This window comes from Gopherus flavomarginatus, chromosome 2 (genome assembly GCF_025201925.1).
Source record: "Gopherus flavomarginatus isolate rGopFla2 chromosome 2, rGopFla2.mat.asm, whole genome shotgun sequence".
Lineage (NCBI taxonomy): Eukaryota > Metazoa > Chordata > Testudines > Testudinidae > Gopherus > Gopherus flavomarginatus.
Window position 1 is genome coordinate 215922056 of NC_066618.1, and position 18132 is coordinate 215940187.

The following is an 18132-nucleotide window of genomic DNA, read 5'->3' on the forward strand; positions in this document are numbered from 1 at the left end:
AGTATACCCCAGAATACTTTGCCTTTTTTTGCCACTGCATCATATTGTGGCCTCCCATTAAATCTGTGATACATTGTAACTTCCTGGTTCCTTTTCTGCAGTGGTACAGCCTAGGAAATTATTTCACGTTTTGTAGTTGTGCATTTGATTTTTCCTTCATTAAGTGTAACTATTTGCATTTGTGTTTTGAATTTCATCTTGTGGATTTCAGATCAATTCTCCAATTTATCAAGGTCATTTTGAATTCTAATCCTATCCTCCAAAGTGCTCTAGCAACCTCTTCCAGCTTGGTGTCAACTCCAAAACGTATAAGCACACTCTCCACTCCATTGTCCAAGTCATTAATGAAAATATTGACTAGTACCAGATCCAGGACACACCCCTGTGGGAGCCCTCTAGATATGTCCTCCTGGTTTGACAGTGAATCATAACTACTCTGTTTTTTTTTAACTAGTTGTGAACCCACCTTATAGAATTTCATCTAGACCACTTTTCCCTAGTTTGCTTATGAGACTATCATGGTGGAACTGTGTCAAGCATTCCTGAAATCAAGTCTTCTCATTTATTTTCCCCATAAAAACTAAAACAGTCCCAGTCTTTTCAGTATCTCCTGATAAAGAAAGCCTCCCATATATCTAATGCATTTGGTTGTCCATCTCTGGATTCCTTGTATTTCTTTGATATTTTTGAGATAAGGTGACAACAACTAAACACATTATTTGAAAAGAGGGTGCTTCATTGATTTATATAATGGCATTATTATTTTTTCTTCCATATCTCAGACAGTCTAACACTATGTTTCCTATTTTGCTGCTCCTGTGCACTGAGCAGAGGTTCTCTCTCAGCTGTTCTTTATGCTAAGGTTGAATATAATAATTCCCAAGACAGCTTACAGGGATTGCAGGCAAAATGCTTCTGTACTTCCTGCCCATTGGAGTAGGCTGGAGGAATATGCCAGCAATTTTAGTTTTGCCTGAGGGCAATAGAAAAGATTGATCCAATATTGGCAAGAGGCATCTGTAAACTTATGAATTTTTGAAGGAGATGCCCAAGTATCTTTTACTCGGGTATCCATCTAATGGGAAGAAAGTATTAGCCAAGTACAGGGAAACTAAACTTAGTGTCACTGAGTCTGACACAACTCAGTGCCATATTGAAGATTCTTACATAGATCTAAATTATTTTTTTCTAGTAATGTGGAGAGTCTCGGGTCTGCTCATAAATCCATCTCCTTCTTGGAGGAAAACTAGAAGTGGGGAAATAACTTTCGCTCACCACCGTGAAAGTAAATCTATCCCACTAATGCCTTGTCTGCACTACAGAGTTTGGTTGAAAAAAGGCAGCTTTTGTTGACAGAACAGCAGAGGTGTACACGTTGCTATGGTACTTTTGCAGACACAGCTCTCTTGTTTTGCCAACAAAATGAAATCACATTGACAAGAGGCACAGATCTTTTTGTGGCCAAGCCATATTGACAAAGTGTCAGTGTAGACACCGCGCTTAGTTTTGTCACAGTAAATGGCCTCCAGGAGGTGTTTCTCAATGCCCATTCTGACCACTCTGATCAGCAGTTCAAACTCCACTGCTCTGCTGCCAGGTAAACAAGCATCTGCCCTTCCCCCTTTAAAGGCCTAGGACTTTTTGAAATTCCACTTCCTGTTTGCTCGGCGTGGAGAACCCACATCGCGTTTTCCGAACTGACCATAGCGGCTCCACGCAACAAATGCTCTCCCTCTTGGACCATTGTGAAGCAGTTGAATCTGCTGAGTATATGGGGAGAGGAGGCTGTCCAGTCCCAGCTTTGCTCCAGTTATAGGAACTTCGATACCTACGGGCAGATTTCCCGTGGGTTTTGTGAGAAGGGCTGTGAACAGGACACGAAGCAGTGCTAAGCAAATATAAAGGAGCAGAGGCAGGTGTACCAGAAGGCAAGAGAGGTGAACCGTTGCTCTGGTGCTGTGGCCAGAGTTGCTGCTTCTCTCAGGAGCTGGATGCCATACTTGGCAGTGATCCATCTCCACCACCAAGGACCCTTCGGAGGGGCTGGAGGCAGTGGACAGTGGACCTAGCCCTGAGGACAAAGTTGTGGATGAGGAGGTGGAGTTGGAGGATATTGTGGAGCCCACGAAAGGGTTGTGTGTTGTTGCAGCAAGTCAGGAACTCTTTTCCACTCCGGAGGGATCTAGTCCATCCCAGGACTCCCATCTTCGGTGAGCATAATGCAGGAAAGGAGAACCCTGGTAAGTGATCTTTTTGAATTGATGCTGCTTGGTTATATGATGTACAGCTGTCCTTTGCTCTTTATACTGTAGAGGTGAGTGAATGGATAGAAATGTGCAAGACTAGCTGTGTGCTTCACAGTCCCCTGTGCAGCTAAGCAGTGCAGCAGAACAGTGTGTTGATGCACACCGAGATTTCAGAGGAATCCTCCAGAGAAATCTTTAGAAAACTTTCTGGGAGGAACTCGGCAATCACTTGTGCAAGGACCAAAGTGGCACACAGGTGAGCAGCATAGGGACCAGGTCTGAAATTGCACACATGCAGGAGATATGCACCTTTTCATCCTTGCTTACCCTCAGGGGTGAGATATTGGCTTCAATGACCCCTGTCTGTGGAAAATGGTTGTAGAATGTACAATATTGTCCCGTTGCCTTCACTGATCCCCTGAAACCATCACCTATATCCTTTGCCCCATCTTGAACTCCTGCCCCTCACCTGGGAGAAACTCACCATGTTTAGGGTGTTCACTGAGAAGTGTGCATACCAAGGGACAATGAGAAAGTGATTAGTATGTTAAAAGAGGTGTATTTTACTATAATGATTCAATGCTGTATGTGAACTAACAATCATGTGTCTGTGTATTGCTTCTTGTGCTTCTGCAGGTGTGGCCTTCAGGGGAACCCCCTACACACTGGAGAGGTGCCTCTGCCAGATGAGAAAGCAACCAAGGCAGAGCAAGGAAGATATGTTCCGAGAGGTGATCCAAGCCTCTGAGTCAGAAAAAAAGAAAACACAAGGAGTTAAGAGAAATGGAAAGGCGGGACAGAAAGGACAGTGAGGAGCACATTATAAAGGCCCAGGAGCAAATGATAAAAGCGATGGAGGCGCAAACAGAGATGTTGAAGTCCCTAATCATGTGCCAGGCAGAACAAACACATGCTCACCCAACCCTGCATCCAAAACAGAACTGTTTCCCATGTCCTCTCCAAACTCTTTCCGCACATTCCTTGCAACTTCCTGGAACGTCTTGGTATCCCGTTCACTTCACCCCTTAGGACAACTTCCAAAATGATAGCTGGATTTACTCACAGCTATGACAGCCTCCCCTGCCCAAAACTGTTATCTCGCTGCACCAACTCTTTTATATGTGTTAATTGGTGTTTAATAAAAACAAAATCTCTGAAAGATAACCAGTCTTTATTTCAAGTATCAGAGGGGTAGCCGTGTTAGTCTGGATCTGTAAAAGCAGCAAAGAATCCTATGGCACCTTATAGACTAACAGACGTTAGTTAGTCTAACATCTGTTAGTCTATAAGGTGCCACAGGATTCTTTGCTGCTTTTACAGTCTTTATTTGTGTCCTACACATAGTGATCGTTGCTGGTATTAAAACACATGTGCATTTTAATAATTTGCTTACTACAAATCCCACTCAGGAATTATCACAAGTTTTAGACAAAATAAGATAACAGAAATTAATGAAGCATGGCAGATTGCTTTACAGAAATACATATTACTGGAGCTCATTATCAAAATTTTGCCTCAAAGCCTCCCTGAGTTGAATTGCCCCCCCCCCATTGTGCCCTCTAATAGTCTTGATATCTGGCTGCTCAAAATCAGCAACCAGGCGATCTGCCTCAGCACTCCACCCCTGAGGAAACTTTTCATTCCTAGCCTTGCAAAGATTAAGGAGCGTGCAGCAGGCTCCTGTGACCATGGGAATGCTTTTCTCATTAAGATTTTTTTAATCTGCCAAACGTACAATCCATGGTCATTCTGCACCTTCTCAGCCTATTGTTGAAGTGCTCCTTGCTGCTGTCCCTTTGCCCACTTCTACAGTATACAGAGCAAAGGACAGCTGTACATCATATAACCAAGCAGCATCAACTCAAAAAGATTACTTAGCAGGGGTCTCCTCTCCTGCATCATGCTCACTGGAGATGGAGTGCCAGGACAGACTAGACCCTTCTGGAGTGGAAAAGAGTTCCTGACTCACCACAACACTGCACAACCCTTTTGTGGGCTCCACAAATATCCTCCAACTCCACCTCCGCGTCCACAACTTTTTCCTCAGGGTTAGGTCCACTGACCACTGCCTCCGGCCCCTCCGAAGTGTCCTTGGTGGTGGAAGTAGGATGACCACCAAGGATGGTGTCCAGCTCCTGATAGAAGTGAAAGCTCTTGGGCGCAGCACAGGAGTGACGGTTTGCCTGTCTTACCTTCTGGTACATCTGCCTCAGCCCCTTTATCTTCGCTCAGCACTGCACCATGTCCCGTTCATAGTTTTTCTCACAAAACCACAGGAAATCTGCCCATAGGTTGATCTGACTTTTCCACAAAAAACTCTCTGCCTCTCATCAAGGTGGTTTTATTTTGTCGGCAAAACCAGAGAGTTCTGTCGGCAGAAATAGCACTGTAGTGTGTACATATCTCCACTGTTCTGTCGACAAAAAGCAACATTTGTTGACGAAACTCTGTAATGTAGACAAGGCCTTATTTGTAGATAATGGCAAGGGAATTTTCTTTTTTTCATTTTGGAAGGTGTTCTTGTTGACTTGGGGCTGGAAGAGAATGGGACAGCCTATCAGAGAGCTGAGAAATATGTAGTACGGCTAGACAATGAGATCCAAACTAAATTTGAAGTTTTTATGAGACGGGTGAAGCAGAATCCATACACCTTGTTTGTGCTGGTTCATGACAATGCCCACGTCGATTTAACGAGGTAAGTGCTTCACAATAGCAAGGCAAAAATTTATTCTACTGTATATTAATACTCAGGATTTTTAATAAATCAAAATTATGATCTCAGCCTGATGTCTCCTTGTGCCCTAGCCATTTGAAGATTCATAAACAGAAGTCTCCATCTTTGTCCATCCTAGATATTTCTTAAAACTATAATTCAGATTTGATTTAAGGTGGGGTCAACTTTAGATTTTTAAATCCTTAACAAGAATGCTCCTAGGGATCCCCCTGCCATCCTTCTCCCTTTCCTCTGCATAGCCATTCTCATCCAACTTCTCATGTCTTTCCCAGTCCCATTTCTTTCCCATCTGTAACTGAGCAGAGTAGAAAAGAGACTGATAATCTTCCTCCCCCGTCCCACCTTTAGCCACAAACCAATACTCTAGAACAAAGGAAAGGTAGAGTCCCTAACACCACCACCAAATCAGATCATCAGGGAGGAAACTGGTCTCCATTCTACCACCTGTGCATCACTGCAGAAACAAACCACTTACGGTAATGCCCAGTGGCCAGGGCAGGCTTAGGGTGCAATCCAGAGCAGTAGTCCAGTGTGCCTGGGTAGTCAGGTAGCTGGCAGGTCAATTTGTATTAGAGGCAGTCTGGGGCAATGGTCAGAGTTCTTGGAGGGGTCAGCAGCTGGAAAATCAAATCCGTGGGACTGGGTCAGTGGACTGGGAAGCTGAGATCAGATGAGGCGGTGAGGCATCAGGGGAAGTGAAGCAAGGCAAGATTGTCTGGCGAGCAACCAGTTGGCACTAGTCTATTGCTTAGACAGCTGCTTCTTCCTCTGTATAGGTCGGGTACCAATAAGAGTGCCACCTGTCCATCCAATCAGAGGTTTGGGATGTGACTTCTTTGGGCTTGTAGGCCTTTAGTATGAAGGCTGTTGGTCGCGGGAGTCTGTTTAGGACATTGCTATGATATAGCAGCTAAGGCTGCTATTTAAGGACCTGGTGGGCCTGGGTTCAGTACCAAAGTCCTGACATACCCAAACCTTCCCCATGTTAGTGAGCACAGTAGTTAACTGTGATCTTCCCAGTTAGTCATGTTGTTTAAGCCTGAGTATTTTTGTTTTCTTTTTATTTGAATAGCCTTACAGAAAATAAAACTATTTGCCACAGAGAGATAATGAGGGTCATTTGTTTTCTCTTCTTTTGAATACAACCCTGGTACTTTAAGGTGAGAATTCTTAATATCAAAACAATGACAAAGCATCATGAGCACGGAGAGTAGGTGTCAATGTTTACTCTGAGTGGCACAAAACACAGAGACTTTCTCTCCATGTGAAGTCCCGTCATCACATGTCTTTTGAGAAATGAAGGCTATAAATTATACTGCCTTGCTCCATGCAAGAATCATCAAAAATTCTTATTTGCATAAAGACAGAATTTGACCCATGAGAGCAAAATATATTCCTTCTTATTTCACTGCCCAAGTATCCAGGTACAATCTGTATGGTTTTGGGACACATTCAGACTGTAGAATTTTAGTAAACAAAATACTCTTATTTTTTTCTCAAAACCAAATTAGTATTATATTTTTATTGTGGTGCCAAATATGGAATTCTCCTATATTGTGTAGGTTTCTTGAGACAAGTGAGTGTTATGTCCACCTACCAGCAAGTGGAGACAGGAAATCAAACAAATTTTATGCCCTCAAAGTCTCCTATATAAGCAGGGCCAGCTCCAGGCACCAGTCCAGCAAGCAGGTGCTTGGGGCGGCCAACGGAGAAGGGCGGCACATCCGGCTCTTCGGCGGCGGGTCCCTCACTCCATCTCAGAGCGAAGGACCAGCCACCAAAGTGCCGCCGAAGACTGAAGCAGCGGCGATAGAGCTGCAGATCGCGATCATGGCTTTTTTTTTTCCCCCTGCTTGGGGCTGCAAAAACCCTGGAGCCAGCCCTGTATATAAGGACTGTTTTCTGGTTGAGCAATTCAGTTAATTTTTGTCCCTGCTCCCCTACCTCTCCACCCCATCCCCATTCATGTTACAGCTTGGTCCAGCTGAAACACTCCTTCTCTTTTTAGCTTGTTTTTAATTTTTTCCTATGTTCTAAACCTTTAAACTGGCAGACTGATTTAGTTGCTTCCCACTGGAGGAGTTCTCTCCATTATTTCTTGTGCACTCTTGGGCTTCTCTATACAGAACACCTTGCTGGTGTTCCTTTTCAGAGTCTGATGACCTGGGGCTTTTAGGTCCCTGTTCATCTAGAGATGTTAATGTTACCAGTTGAATCTGAAGGCGACAATAAAGCCGTTCTGTGTGTTTTTATTTCCACAGTGCCATCTCAAGTTCTCTATCACATGGTGAACCCAGTCATGGACTGGCTGATAGAGTTATTAACTGCAGAGAAGTCACTGAAGCTTTCAATCTCCTGGTTCTCCAAGTCAGCTCTTTCCCCTATGCCCTGCAGACACAGCAGTCCAGAATAAGTTCTAACAATGAGGTACATTGGATACAATTTGACAGTATGGTAAGTGTGTAACTGTTAAGCTAAGAGTTCTAGTATACTCTTACATTTGCCACATTCTAGAATGTGTAACCCAGATATATAAACAGAAACCGTGGAGAAATCTCTTTTTCATGCTAGAAATGGTTTACTACCTGACGTTATAGTGGAGTCCCAGCCTTTTTCTCCTCGGGGCCATTGGAGGCCGAGGTGGCACTGATATTTAGACATAGAAACATCACATTCTTAGCTTATATAGGTCTGTAATATTGGTATTTTTCAAGAGACAGAACTATGTAATGAGTATACACTGAGTATTTACGGATGTAAATGCACTGCAGTTATTTCTCATGCAATGCAGGTACAGTGTAATTAATATATAGAAATTTGTCATTATGTACATGAATCCAGAATAATAATAAAAGAGCATACTGTAGTATAGGCCACCAAAATATTAGTTCTGCCAGGCTTTTTAGACATAAAATTAGTTCAGGAAGTTCAACAAATTTCAAACTCGGAGTTCACTCATCTCTGTAATAGACCTTTATAAGGGCAAAGGAAAATATGTATTTCTTAGGCCAGGTCTACACTGCAGACCTATATTGGTATAAATACATCACTTAGGGATGTGAGAAAACCGACCTAACCCTCAGTGTAGACAGCGCTATGTCAATGGGAGAGCTGCTCCCATGAACATAGCTATCGCCTCTCAGGGAGGTGGATTGACTATGCTGACCGGAGAAGCTTTCCTGGCGGTGTAGTAATGTCTTTGCTAAAGCACTAGAGTGGCTCAGCTGCACTGGTGCAGCTGTAGCACTGTACGTGAAGGCAAGCCCTTAGTTATTAGAGCTGAATGACCACCAGTAGGCCAATGATAGCATGAGTTTAAAGCAAACTGATGTTGCCCATAACCAATCTATAGTCATGGTACTATGACACTAGTGCTTACTATTAAAGTCATCCTAATACCCTGCCCTTGTATGCAGGCAATCACCATAATGCTAGTAAGTAATGCTTATATCAGGGGGACTTTCTGACATTAGCTCTTCTGGGAGGAACTGTATGTAGAATTAAAACTAAAAACACCTTAAAGGGGGAAAAATACAAAAGACAGCAGCCCATGATTAAGCTTGTTTTGTAATAGGTAAATCATCCCTGATCCCATAGGAACACAGGAATTTCCATACAGGATCAGGCCCAGGGTCCATCTAGTCCATTATCTTGTCTCTAACACTGGCCAGCACCAGATCCTTCAGAGAAGGTGTAAGAACCCCCTAGTAGACATAGGTGGGATAATCATTCCCCTCATTTCATCTTATGCTGATCTCTAATAAATACTAGCTTAAGCCCTATTCATGAGGGTTAATGTCCCCTCCGAAATTTGTATTAGCATTAATTATGATAATTCTGAATATTCTTTTAATCCATATTATTAAATCCCAAGTATTTCCTGCTAAGACTAGGAATAATGTGCTAGAAAAATTTGTCTGTGTCTCTCTGTCTAACAAACTTAATCAAATGTTAAATTAGCAGCAAATATTTAACATCTTGTTTTCGATGGAAGAAGTCATTACTGGGAAGAATGAGAATCAAAGATATTTTCTCAGGGAAAATACTTTTTGTTTCATAATACAGGATATTCGTAAATTGTCTCTAACTTTCATTATGTTTGTGATATCTTTTTTTGGAACAGGAGGAAATGGGCAGTGAAGAGAAGCTGTATTTTGGCTTGAATGAATACAGCAAATCTCTGCAATGGGGAATCACTAGTCCTCTGCTGAGATGTGATGAAAACTTTGAAAAAATGGTGAACACACTCTTAGAAAGGTAAATAATAAGAGTTTTTAATTGTGCCTAACCATGACCCAAGCTTACATGCCATATCACAAATGGATAGAGACGCAATGTCACAGTGTAACTGGTTATCAAGAAATGGTTAGGTAGCATTCTGAACAAACACTTGAATTTGTTAATTGAATATCTTTTAAGTGCCATATATTAAAAACTGGCTGCCTCACTTCCCCCTCTTGCCTCAAACATTTACAGGTGCAAATGTGAGTGCAATTTAACTGTCCAATTTTGAAAATTTAGTCCATACATGCACTTCTTATAGTTGGCATTCAGTCACTCTGTCATAAATGGAATCGGATCAGTGTGCAACACTAGGTATTTGGTAGAAGGATCAAAGTTCACACAGATATTTTCTTCATATTCTTCAATTTTATCTAGTGTAATCCGCTAGGAAGTTAGGATAATGGATCCTGTTTAAAGTTTGCATTGTCTCAGCACTCTTACGTGTGCATAACCTGGAATAAACCAAATGTAGATGTTATAACTTTTTTGACATTTCAGTTAGAGGGTTCCAAAAATGCACCAGTTATTTAAACACATTTAGGCTTAAGAATGATGCTTTTGGAATTTGGACAGCCCCTTGATACTGGAATTCCAGCAGTTTGTTGCATTTTTTATTTTGTAATGAATTTAATGATTGTGTCTAACTGATAGCCTTACAAACTGAAGTCCTCAGCTTATCCAGGTAATGGATATGGCATAAGCAGTGGTGGTCCAGGCCTGCCCATTCTGTTTTACCATTTTGCCTTAGTCCTGATCTAGAAGGCTGAGTGGGTAATTCATTTTCTATGCTGTGACTTCTCTGCAGAGAGTGACAAGAAGTTTGCCAGATGTGGACACTGTCCACTAGCAAATGAACTGAGAATTTCAATAACTTTCATATGGGTTACAGAACGGCCTCTTTATGGTGACCACTTTTGGTGTTTGCTGACCAGAATCTGGCTAGCAATGGCTCCATATTCTCTTGTAGAGAACAAAGCAATCCAGTTCCACAGGGCTAAGGCTGGATGTGTTGTAACATATAGATAAGAGAAGCTAAGTACAGGAACTAAGGCAGTACTACCATTTTCAACACTGCTGATCTCATCAGTGCAGCAGGCTGTCTGTATATGTTGTCATTTGTGATTGTTCAAACCAACTTTTATTCCTATTACATTTCCATGTTTATTAAATATAGTAGATTGTTACAATGACTAGACATCAGATGGTTTTCTTAGTTCTGTGGGTTTTCACTTTTTCTTAGTATTTGGTCCTACTTGTTTGAATTTATAGTCACTGAATTTAGCTCCAACATGAGAAAAAGACTGTTATCATTTTGCTTGAAAGCCAAACTGTTAGTTTGCCCTTGGCTGAGATCCAACAAAGTATGCTCCTGCACTAGCACGTCATTAAGTCTAGTCTTTTTGTGAGTGGTGTAAGTTTATATTCACCCCCACTCCTTCAAAACTTCTTTCTTCCACAAAACTCGGTTAAAGGAAAAAAAAACCTTGGACAATTAAGTGAGACTGGATCATCAGCTTGTGCTATATGTGTTTGTACTGATACTAACAGTGTCTGAATTAGACTGTACACGCCATGTATGCTTATAAAAATAGCATAATGCATTTACAGCTCATAATTGTTAATTGAGGTTGAGGATTTCAATATTTATGTACTACACATAAAATGAGCTCCTTTTTCTTGCCTTCCAGGCCTGCCTATGTCAGAGCTGACTTTCATGTGATGATTTTATTGAACGTATTTACTGACCAACATATAACTGTATTCCTCTGAAGGTACCCCAGGCTACACAGCATGGTGATTCGCTGCTACCTTCTTATTCAGCAGTATTCTGAAGCCCTGATGGCTCTCACAACCATGGCCTCCCTTAGAGACCACAGCACCCCTGAGACACTCAGCATAATGGATGACCTCATCACTTCACCAGGAAAGAATAGGAATGGTTGTGGCCATATGCTTATCATTAGAGTTCCCTCTGTGCAGTTAGCAATGCTAGCAAGGGAGAGGTTACAAGAAGTAAGAGACAAATTAGGTCTGCAGTATCGTTTTGAGATCCTTCTTGGGAACCCAGCTTCAGAATTTACTGTTGCTAAGCACTTTGTGACACGATTAAAGGTAAGTAGGAATTAAATGTTTCTGTGCAAGATTGTAACTTGTGTAAATGATGTCGTACAGATTAAAGCCCTGTGAGGCGTTGATTTTTAATTCCATCCCACCACTTAATACCTTCTCCCACCCACTCCCACATAGTTTGTCAAATGTTTATCTCACTCCTGCAGCTGTGGCAGTGGGTCCTGCAGGACCTGTGGAATCCCAGTCTCACTGCAGGGCTCTAGTCAAAATCTTGTGTGTATCTACACATTTATGGACCTATGTGTTAGTTCTTACATGGAAAAGGGGCATATTTAATATAGTTCTGTGTGGGTGTAGTCTCCTTTTGGTCATCGTAACCATTTTTGAGTGCAGGAAAAAATATTAAGTTGTTGTTGGTCCTAGAAGTAAAAGATAGCATGTTACCTAACTTTTCCAAGTTGAGTAACAAACAGGATGAAACAATCTTCATTAAAAAACAGATAGGTTACTTCCTTGACTTTCTGAGAGCTGAGCTTAAATCCCAGTACATGAACTAATTCTGTTCTGTCCATTTATCTGTCATCTACTCTGTCCTTACAACTGTTGTCTACCCTGCCTATAGCTGGTAAAGTATTCTGATAGGCATAGAATTGAGTCTTTTCTCAGTCCACTGCATGATAAAAGCCTCTTCTTCGGAGCTTGATGTTCACCACATGAAAAACATTGGTTAGGACCTTGATTTCTTTAGCTAGTATGTATTTGTGAGTGTATAACACTGTTTCGCTACTACATATTTACAAGTGCATGATGCTACTAGCAAAGTCTATCTCCCACACTGACTTTATCCCCATATTGAAACTACCAGAGAGTGACTACCTTTTATAGAATAGTAGGCATACCTCTACCCCAATATGACACGACCCGATGTAACACAAATTTGGATGTAATGCGGTAAAGTAGTGCTCCGGGGGGGGTGGGACTGCGCACTCCGGCAGATCAAAGCAAGTTCAATATAAAGCGGTTTCACCTATAACACCATAAGATTTTTTGGCTCCCAAGGACCGCGTTATATCGGGGTAGAGGTGTATATTAAAGTGGAAAGGAATTTCCTAGTTATCCGGCCCAAGTCTCTACTTTAAGCTCAAAGATTCTTCTTCTGACTTGTTTTATTTTCAAGATATACAGAGCCATATACAATTGGATCCTAAGGGCCACATTTGCCATTCTAGCCTAGTTGCTCTTGGCACACGAAGAGAAACCGGGAGTAAAGGTGGCTGTAAACATTGAGACTGCATTAACCTGTGCCTGGGTGCAACAGCCTTTTTGAGGGACTGTTCTTGAGAAAAAATTAGCAGCAGCGCAGTTCGTGCTGGTTGCAACCTTTACCTTTCACAATACAGTCCCAGCAGCTGCAATGGGGACAGCGTAGGGCTGCTTCAGTAGCTCAGTGCCACCCAGGGAACATCCTTATGCCAGGGTATTTCCTAGAGTTCTACCCCCTTTAAAATGGAAGAGGCAGGACCTCTCAAGATTTAAAGGTCCTGGGGTACTGGCTGTGGCTGGGAGCCCAGGGCCTCTCAAGATTTAAAGACCCTGGGGTACTGGCTGTGGCTGGGAGCCCCAGGGCCTTTAAATCAACCAGGGGCTCCCAGCTGAAGAGGAACCCCTTGTGGCTCAGGGGCAAATTAAAGGGCCCGGGGCTCTGGTCGCCGCGGGGAACCCCGAGCTTTGCCGGGTTGGAGCCGGGATCTAAAGGGCCCAGAGCTCCTGCCACTGCGGGGAGCCCAGAGCCCTTTGAATCCCAGCCCCAGCCTGGCCACCGGAGCCGCAGGCGGGATTTAAAGGGCTCTGGGATGCTCGCAGCCACGGGGAGCTCTGAGCCCTTTAAATCCCGGCCCCAGCCCGGCCACCAGAGCCATGGGCGGGATTTAAAGGGCCCTGGGCTGTCCACAGCTGCAGGCAGCCCAGAGCCCTTTAAATCCCCGCCACGAAAGCTGATGCGGTCCGGTACTGACTCTTGCCGGTACACCGTACCAGACCATACCAGCTTCCTTTCACCTCTGGTAATAGCAATCCTACACAACCTGTGTCATGGGAATTCTCCATTGGCCCACTGCCATTTATTTATAGCCCCTGTGTGCCACAGCAGGACATGGGCCTCAGTAGGAATCAAAACTACTAATGGGACAGCTGATGCTTGGGGAATCCTTGTAGCTGCATCAAATTGAGTGGAAAACCACAGTCAAGTGGAGAACAAAAAGATCAGGCTTGAGAACCTCTGAATGACTTTCTCACTCCTCTCCCACATGGTAGAAGACAAAATGTCTTTGGAAGCCAATGAAACTTCAAGATCTCAAATTTGTTTTTTTATTTCATGTCAGGTGCTTGGAAAAACCCAATACCAGCACTGAAATGTGCAAATGAGGGCAGTAAACATGCACTCCCTCCACCTGCTCCCAAATCACTAACTCTAATTCATTCCAAACTTGAAGGATATGTCTACACAGCAAAGAAAAACCTGGTGCTGGCCCATCCAGGCTGACTCAGGCTCATGGGCTTTGGGCTGCGGGGCTGTTTCATTGCTGTGTAGACTTCCAGGCTTGGGCTGGAGCCCAAGCTCTGGGACCTTCCCACTTCCCAGGGTCTTAGAGCCCGGACTCCAGTCTGAGCCCAGACGTCTACAGGGCAATGAAACAGCCTGAGCCCGAGTTATCTGGCATGGGCCTGTCGCAGGTGTCTAGTTGCTGCATAGACATATCCTATTCTGGCTGGGGATATAAGAGATGGAAGGTGTTTCCCTGCCTCTCCCCATATGTATGAATGTAGGGCTCCTGAGCACATCTCATTCACAGCCAAACATTGCTACCCCTCCCCCACTTTCCTCCTACACTAATTTCTCCATTGTTGCAATTGATGTAAAATCAAACATATGAGTCTTTTAGCCATTTTGATGTCACAATCTCTTCAAATGGAGCATCGCTTGTCCTCTTCTTCTTTTCTTCTCCTTTACATCTTGGTGTATCTTTCATGTGCCTTCTTCAGCATCTGTTTTCCCTTATTCTGTATTTAATAACTTTATTGTTTTACACCTTTTCTTTCTAATACCATTCTTCTTTCTCTTCAGTTCCCTTGTTCTTTGCTGACTTTTCCTCTCTCCAACTTCATTTTGTTTCTCTCTTCATATTTGGTACTTCGCTTTTAAAATTTTCATACAGCACAAAAAGAAAAGATTAATAAAGAAAAGAAAAGAAGCAGATACCTTCTCCCTTTGTCCTCCAGTCTGATGGTTGTCTCTATTTCCACACACACTCTGGCTTCCGTGGTGTTTGTGGGATAGGGAGGCAAGAAAGGGAGAGAAGAGAGATTGGAGAAAGTTCCTTAGGGTATGTATATCCACACTTCCACAATATCTCACTCATTTCTGTTAGGGGGAGGGGGAGAGAGAGGATCCTGTCTGTTGGGAGGCCTCAGTTCACAGTAGAGATGAGTGCTTTCTTTACTCCATCCTTGAGGAGAATTGTACGTGCAGGGATCAGGGTGGGTCACCTCCCTGGCATCAGTGTGAGTGCTGTCTCACACCACTCATCTTCCCTCTGGTGGTGATCAGCTGTGCAGATGTGTTGGGTAGCTATCAAATGTAATGTCTAGTATTAGACAAAACAGTCCTCTGTGTATGTGAGATCTGAAACATGTTTCAGGTGAACTGTAAATTTCTTTGTTTACAGTTTCCCCTGCTGGCGAATGGTTGCTTCAGCAGTTAATAGTTTTCTAACACCTGCGGTCAGTTCTTTGTTGTCTCTGAGGAGTTAGTCTGTGAGCATTGCCCAGAAGTAGAGCATATTTCAGAAACAATCAGATAGTAAAATGTCATAGTTCCGTGTGCAATGTTGATACACACATTTTAACAGGACAATGATGTTCAGTAGATTGAGTTTCAAATGATACCTCACAAGGCGTACTATGTACAAAATACATCATAGCCATATAAAAGTGGTGAACGAGGGGCACACGGTGTCAGAGTCCCATTCTCTCTGACTTTACTACAGGAGGTTCTCATCATAGATGCCTCCGTGTTTGGATGGGGTGCACACCTGGGTGAACATTTGAGGCAAGGCATATGGTCAGGAAAAGAAGCCAAAATGAACATAAACCAGCTCAAACTGAGAGCAGTCTGGGAGGCTTCCAGACAGTTTCTCCCTTTCATACATTCTTGCCACAGTATTCTATATAAGCAAACAGGGAGGAGCAATCCACACCCTCTCTGTATAGAAGATGTAAAACTCTGGAACTGGTGTATTCAGCATAAGATAACTCTGTCACATACTGGGACTACACAATGCCCCAGGGGACAGATTCAGAAGGTGCTTCTCCCAGGACCACATGTGGGAGCTTTGTAACTCAGTGATACAGACAGTGTTCCATTTTTGGTGTGCCACAAGAATAGAATGTGTGAACTGCTGTAAGCGGGCCTTGGGTCAGAACTCCATGGGAGATGCTCTTCTGGTTCCCTGATTAGGCAGTCAATGTACACCTTTTCCTCATGCCCTTATTTCTTCAAGTCCTGAGGAAAATCCAGCAGGACATGGTGTGGGTCATACCGATCACTCCCAACTGGCCCAGATACTGCTGGTTTCCGAGTCTCCTCAGTTATTGGCTCATCCGAACATCACCTTCCAGACCTTTTGACACAACACAAAGACAGAATCAGTCAATTTAGTCCAGGCTCATTATAGCTGACAGCCTATTTGTATGGGCATCAAGCCTCGAGAGCACGTGTTTGAGAACTATCTAGTCTATTTTCAACAGTAGTAGAAAGGAGTCTACTAGAAAATGTTGTGCAGTCAAGTAGTAATGATTTTCTGTCTGGGCTTATAATCACCACCTTTTTCCAGCACAATCAGACTTCTTTGTTATCCTGGACTACTTTCTATGCCTAAAGACCACAGGACACTCTTTCCCTCAATGAGTGCTTACTTAGCAGCTATCAGCACTGATCGATAACTGCTCCATTTTTGCCTACCTTGTAACAATTCACTTCCACAAAGGCTTCCTTCAGACATTTCCACCTGTAAGCAAAACCAACTCCAGCGTGGGACATTTAATTTTGTTTTATCAGTGCTCACAAAAGCTCTGTTTGAACCATTAACCAACTGCTTGCTTTGTCATCTCTCCATAAAAATCATCTTTTTAATAGCTACTATGGAGAACTAGGAGCTCTTATGGCAGATCCACCATATTCAGTCTTACACAAAGATAGCATCACATTGAGACTGCATCCTAAATTTATACTCAGAGTCATTTTGGACATTCTCCTCACTCAAACCATTAACTTACCTACCCTCTTTCTAAAACTACACACTTCTAATTAAGACATGTCTACCATCCATGGGCATTCGCAGAGCAGTGGCTTTCTGACTTCAGAGAGCAAAACCGTTCAGATAATTACTAAGGTTATTTGTTACAGCTACTATTCTCATCCATTCTGCTAAGGTATCATCCCAAAAGCTCTCTAAATGGATCTCTGGATGCATCCTGCTGTGCTGTGAGATAGCAGCCAATACTAGCCCACCACAAGGTGTGAGAGCTCACTCTACCAGAGCCCAGACAGCTTCAATAGCCTCATTGAAAGATGTTCCTGTTGGAAAAATCTGCACAACTTCTCCATGGAACTTGATGTATACCTTTTCCAGACGTTATGCCATAGTTCAAGCCTCAGCAGTGGATGCTTGTCTGGGTATCACTCTAATTGTTTCCTACTTGTGCTCTTACTCACTTACACAATAGATACTGTTCATCAGTTACCCAGAGTGGAACACACACAGGGACCAGCACTTGAAGAAGGAGGGAAGTTACTTACCTGTTCTGTAACCAGAGTTCTTTGAGATGTGTGGTCCCTATCTGTATTGCACTACCTGCCCTCCGTCCCCTCTGCTTGGGATCATGACTTGATTTGCTGTAGAAAAGGAACTGGAGAGGCGACTGGTTCACATTGCCCCTTATGCCCTCAGATCAGAGCATGAAGAGATGAGTGGCTGAGGTGTGGACCAATGAACACTGCTGAAAACTGATCTCAGGCACATGGTGCACATGTGTACCTAGAGTGGAATGTAGATAGGGACCACATGTCTTGAACTCTAGTTACAGAACAGGTAAGTAACTTCCCTTTTTGGGGAGGTGGGGGGGATGAGTGAGAGAGCAGCTTTGGGATATTTCGTTCCCTCTTTTAAGAGCTATGAGTGAAATCCTGGCTTCATCAAAGTCAATATAATCTTTGCTATTGACTTCAATGGATCCAGGAAGGACCAGTTTGTGGAGTAGCTTTTAGTGGCACCTGCTTGGAGGGTCCTGTTAACTCTGCCCTTCCCCTGAGCATCAAGATACCAGTGCTTAGCAGCACAGCACAGGATTGGCAGGAGCTGCGTGCTGGTGGTCTGGTGCTACTCTTGTTACTACTTGTTATATCACTTTTCAATCCTAGCCTCAGGGATTTGGTCTGCTCTTTGATTTCTCACCTTGGAAGGAAAGGAAACAAACAAAGCCCAAAGATATAATAACCCCGTTGGATTTGATCTTGTTGGTGAGGTTTTTAAGCCAGGTGGTGTTGCATTCCTGTCCCTGGTCCGTTTCCAGTGATCTTTTCCTGCACTTTCTCAGAAACCTCAAAAGTTGGTTATGTGCTACAGGGTAAATACATCACCTTGCTCTGTACATCAGTGAATCCTGCAGAATAGAACAGTACATGACAGTACATTCAGCCTGCTAACTGAGCTAATACAAAGAGGTGGGTAGGTAGTCAGA

The 18132-nt window shown here is 43.2% G+C and overlaps 1 protein-coding gene across 5 annotated transcripts in view; it reads left to right on the plus strand.

Annotated features, from left to right (window-relative positions):
- GREB1L (GREB1 like retinoic acid receptor coactivator) overlaps positions 1-18132 on the plus strand; it is a 219940-nt gene that overhangs the window by 164002 nt on the left and 37806 nt on the right. For all 5 annotated transcript variants that reach the window (XM_050939187.1, XM_050939189.1, XM_050939191.1 and 2 more), the window contains 4 exons: positions 4761-4941; positions 7242-7434; positions 9104-9237; positions 11037-11376. In XM_050939187.1, the coding sequence (XP_050795144.1) occupies positions 4761-4941; positions 7242-7434; positions 9104-9237; positions 11037-11376 (848 nt within the window). The remainder of the gene's footprint in view (positions 1-4760; positions 4942-7241; positions 7435-9103; positions 9238-11036; positions 11377-18132) is intronic.